This window comes from Arachis ipaensis, chromosome B6 (genome assembly GCF_059453495.1).
Source record: "Arachis ipaensis isolate K30076 ecotype BB chromosome B6, ASM5945349v1, whole genome shotgun sequence".
In the NCBI taxonomy this organism is placed as follows: Eukaryota; Viridiplantae; Streptophyta; class Magnoliopsida; order Fabales; family Fabaceae; genus Arachis; species Arachis ipaensis.
Window position 1 is genome coordinate 115458056 of NC_142441.1, and position 4604 is coordinate 115462659.

At 34.9% G+C, this 4604-nt stretch overlaps 1 protein-coding gene across 1 annotated transcript; it reads left to right on the forward strand.

The window, feature by feature from the left end:
* The first annotated feature begins 401 nt into the window (after positions 1-401).
* On the forward strand, positions 402-4189 carry LOC148562396 (translocase of chloroplast 34-like). The gene is made up of 8 exons (XM_088490218.1): positions 402-562; positions 896-1008; positions 1152-1259; positions 1348-1472; positions 1587-1851; positions 3112-3180; positions 3263-3424; positions 3681-4189. The coding sequence occupies exons 2-8, from the start codon at positions 910-912 to the stop codon at positions 3792-3794; spliced, it is 942 nt and encodes a 313-aa protein (XP_088346344.1). The 5' UTR covers positions 402-562; positions 896-909; the 3' UTR covers positions 3795-4189.
* Positions 4190-4604: the final 415 nt, after the last annotated feature.

Genomic DNA, 4604 nt, shown 5'->3' on the forward strand with positions numbered 1-4604 from the left:
CTAATAAAATTTTACCCATGACATTTTAAGAAAAATTTATATAGGTTATATCCTAAAATTTAATTTTATTTATATAATTATTAAATTACACTTATTTATCATGATGATTATTGTTACAAAACACTGTAAATTTTGAACATCAATAAAACTATAATTTAACAACTCACATTTATGTATATTTTAAAATTTTATCTTATCATAAACTTTTCTGTAAAAAAAATTTGTCGTCAAATAGTTTTAGATTAATATAAAATATAAAATTATATAAATATAATCTACAATGTATAGGCTTGAATCTAGAATCTAGAATAATACATATTTATTGAAGATCAAAGAGTTCAATTAATTTTTTTTTATTTTACTAATTTAGATGTCTACTATAGTATAAATAACACTTGTCTATCTCAATATAGCTAAGAGGTAAGAGGGGCCAATCCAAGACATGAGAGACAGGACAGACGCACTGTGCTGTTTAAAAGCTGGATTAGTCGGATAAGGGAGGCGGTTACCTCATTCATTCTATTCCCACCGTTTCCCATTTCTCTCTTCCTCCTTCACTCAGGTAAACTAAACACCCAACTTTTCTTCTCCGCAATTCTACTCCTTTGTCTCTCTTTATCATTTCCATCGTTATCCTTGTTTTTTTCTTTTTAAACTATATTTAGTTACCTTTTCTAATCATGGATTGTTAAGAGGTTTTGTGGTTATTGCACTGGCTTGTTCAAATACGTTTCCCAATTTTGCTGAATCAATGCTTAGTAACAGTGTCTATTGTTGTTTCGAGTAGTACTAGGTTTCTGTCACTGTCTTGTGGAATTCGCACTATAACATAATAATAATCTTGTCTTGTTCAATTTACTTTTTGATAATTGTCTCATTTTCGATGTTGATTTAGTGAAACATCCTTCCATGGCGCCCCAATTCACGCGTGAGTGGACAGGAATCAATACCTTTGCGCCTGCTACCCAGACAAAGTTGCTTGAGCTCTTGGGAAAGCTTAAACAAGAGGTTCTGTTTTTTATTTTATTTTTTGATATTTTTCCCGCTAAAATTATGTGTTTGATAAAGACAATTACTCATGCTGGTTAGTTTAATTGAACTATTGTTGTTTGCATAGCGTAGTGAAAATTTGTATGGTTGTTTTGGTGTAGAATGTGAACTCTTTGACCATACTTGTGATGGGGAAAGGTGGTGTTGGGAAATCTTCAACTGTCAATTCCATCATTGGGGAAAGATTAGTTTCTATTAGCCCATTTCAGGTATGCAATTGTGCTTCAGTTGTTTTTCCGCTATAATTGGCTGTTAATGTTTAATTCTGATTCAATGTTTTTTAATTTTCATGGAAAGTCGGAAAGTCCACGGCCGATGATGATATCGCGATCAAGGGCGGGTTTTACGTTAAACATTATTGATACTCCTGGTCTAATTGAAGGGGGATACATCAATGATATGGCGCTTGATATAATAAAACGGTAAGCTTATGTTTCCCATATGGCATTCCACTTGCAAGGATTGTTTTGGTCATTTTATTTTCTTGACTCGTGTTATTCTTTCTCATTCCCTTTCTCTTTTGTGTGCCTGAGCAGTTTCCTTTTGAACAAGACCATAGATGTTCTGCTTTACGTGGATCGCTTGGATGCGTACAGAGTGGACAACTTGGACAAGTTGATCGTCAAAGCTATAACAGATAGTTTTGGCAAAGCAATATGGAGTAAGGCTATAGTAGCTCTAACACATGCTCAGTTCTCTCCACCAGATGGTTTGGCTTATGATGAATTCTTCTCGAAAAGATCTGAGGCTCTATTGAAAGTTGTTAGATTGGGTGCCCGGATAAAGAAAGATGCCTTTCAGGTATTTGCCTATGTATTTAGGTCTTAAAACTGTCAAGGAACTATGATCTTTGAATGGCAAGACCTCCGTTTAGTTGATTCTTTGTTTTCCCTAGGCATTCCCTCCTCATCTCGGAATCTGTTTTCTTAGTTTTGCAATGAGAAGTGTAGTTTTCCCACTATTCGATTTATGCAACTTGACCAGTTTATATGTATGTCTTTATGATGTAAGTGCTTTTTACCTAGCTGGTCAGTCAAGGTTAACCATGAATTGATCTACCAGTTGGTCCAATTAAGCCTTAAATCTTAGTAAAACAGATACGTTGCTTGGCCCATAGAAACAGTACAATTTATGGTTGATTCTGCACAAATAGAGTAATCTAGGATTTGAACCCGGCTGCGGTGCTTTTGTAGGCTGGTGTTCAACCAGCATGTGAATGCTGTCTTTTATCTTTACAGCTTGAATTATTTTATTATGGTATGACCTTTTGAGGTAATGAGTTTATTAGTGGTGATATCTAGCCTGCCACTGAGCTATCCCTATATCCCCCCCCCCCCCCCCTTTCCCTTCCCTCACTTCTCTAGTGTGATCCATATGATGGAGTTAGTATATTTAGATACATGTTAATATTTTTCTATTTGTTTTATTAAATATACATAAATATATGGAGGCTCTTGTTCATTCAAACTTTGTCTATTCTTGAAAACTTGATCTTCTCATTTGGACACTTGAAAGACTGGCCCAGTTTTATAAAAACATTGCCACGGAGGAATAGCCTGAAAATTTGGTGCGACTTCTTTTTCACTGTGTTTGTTCATAAGTGGGTTTATTTCTACAAGTAGCCTGCTTTATTGTATTGCCATTTGACCTTTACATACTGACTCCTTTAGGTTTATGTTGTATTTCCTACATACATGTTTGTAGATGTTGTAGCGAGTCAAGAGAAAACTTGTTGTAGTCTAATGTATGTTATATCTTATGGGAGTGAATGTATCTAATTTCAAGGGAATATTGCTAAGACAGAAAATTTGTTGCTTTACCTTCATTCTGGACTATAAATCTCTAAATGCTTGGTTTTTGACTTCTCTGTGGTATATACTCTGGGTTTTTAGAGCATCATTCTAATGATCTAATTTGTAAATTACTTTTCACTCCAATATATTTGTTGCTTTCTTCGCTTGTTCTTTTCTTGTGTCTCTTTTATTTATTTGTTTTCTGTCATAAAAGAAGATAATTGTTAAAATCATGCTTATATTTCCCCCTCGTTTTTGGGTATCTTAGGCTGCTGGCGTTCCTGTTGTTTTGGTCGAGAACAGTGGGAGATGCAACAAGAACGATAGTGATGAAAAGGTCGGAGATTTAGTTCATAGCATAATATCTTCTCTTTTTACTTGTCAATCTTGTTTAGACAATGAATGGTTCATGGTGATAGGTTCTTCCAAATGGAATTGCTTGGATTCCTCATCTAGTGCAAACAATCACAGAAATCGCATTAAACAAAAATGAGTCTGTTCATGTCGACAAGAAGCTGATTGAAGGGCCAAATCCTAATCAAAGGGGAAAATTGTGGATTCCTCTTATATTTGCTCTCCAAGTAAGCTTTGAACTTTTCCAGTTGTCTATTTTAGCACCACAATAGAACAATTTCTCAACTTATTGAGAGAAATTCCTCTAAAAATTTTCGTAAGTTTCATCTCGAGTAGAGTAGATCTTGCTTACCCCGAAATCTTTTATTTAACATGCAAAAACAGGAATGGTGCTCCAGTCAAATAGATTTTCCTTCTTGTTTCCTCTTTACACTTGCAGAGAAGCGATGCGCTCTCATTTTTTAATTCTTTCTCCGTCTGCAGTATTTCTTTGTCATGAAGCCAATAGAAGGACTGATCCAGAATGACATCCAGAACGAGAGTAAGCCAGCATGGGAGTTGCGGGATGCAGCATCTCGGAGGAGAAATCGATATTAGCGGTGCACGCCATCGCTTTCAAGAAACTCCTTTCGGTTATTGGTTCCCGGTGCTGCTACAATTATCCATTGTCTACTTATTTTCCTTGTGAACATAGAATTGTTTCCATGTACTGCAAATTGCTAGTAGTCTGCGGCAACAGATATTTATTCGGCTTTTGAGAGGATTCTTTGTATGCTGTGAGCCTGTGAAGTTGGTTCCTTCTGCAAATTAATGATTTAGATACAAATTTATGTTTACCTTGCTAGTTGCTTATCCATATTTTAGTCTTAATTTAATAAGGGAAGATTGTTTTTCCCAAATTTCGATAAGCGTTGAATCTGATTATATCAGACAGTTTATGATTGACAGTTTGATACTTCTTTATGTAATTTTCAGTATTTTTCAAAAAGAAATGGTCCTGAAAAGGAAACCGGATATGGATGCAATTTTTATTTTTATTAGGAAGTGTTTAACTGCAGATACATTATACAATAAGTGGAATGAGTTATAAACTTGGAACTTTATTCTTTTTTTTTTTTTTTTGAAAAAGAAAAAGGCTTTGTTAGCTCAATTAGTCAGATTGCCTGATGTGCATGTTTGTAAGGTGTCGTCTATCCAATTTAGTTAGTTTCGCAGATTAGGAGTTCAATTTGTTAGTTCAATTGGTCAGTTTGTTAGATTGCTAATTATAGAAAGCAGTTAGTTAGCAGCTTGTTGAGCCGGATTGCTTCACTATATAAGCAGGATTATGCGAGTGTAAGAAGTGTGATTCCTTAGTCCAAGTTAGTACATAATTTTTCCCCTTCAGTCCTTTCTCTCAGCTCTTCT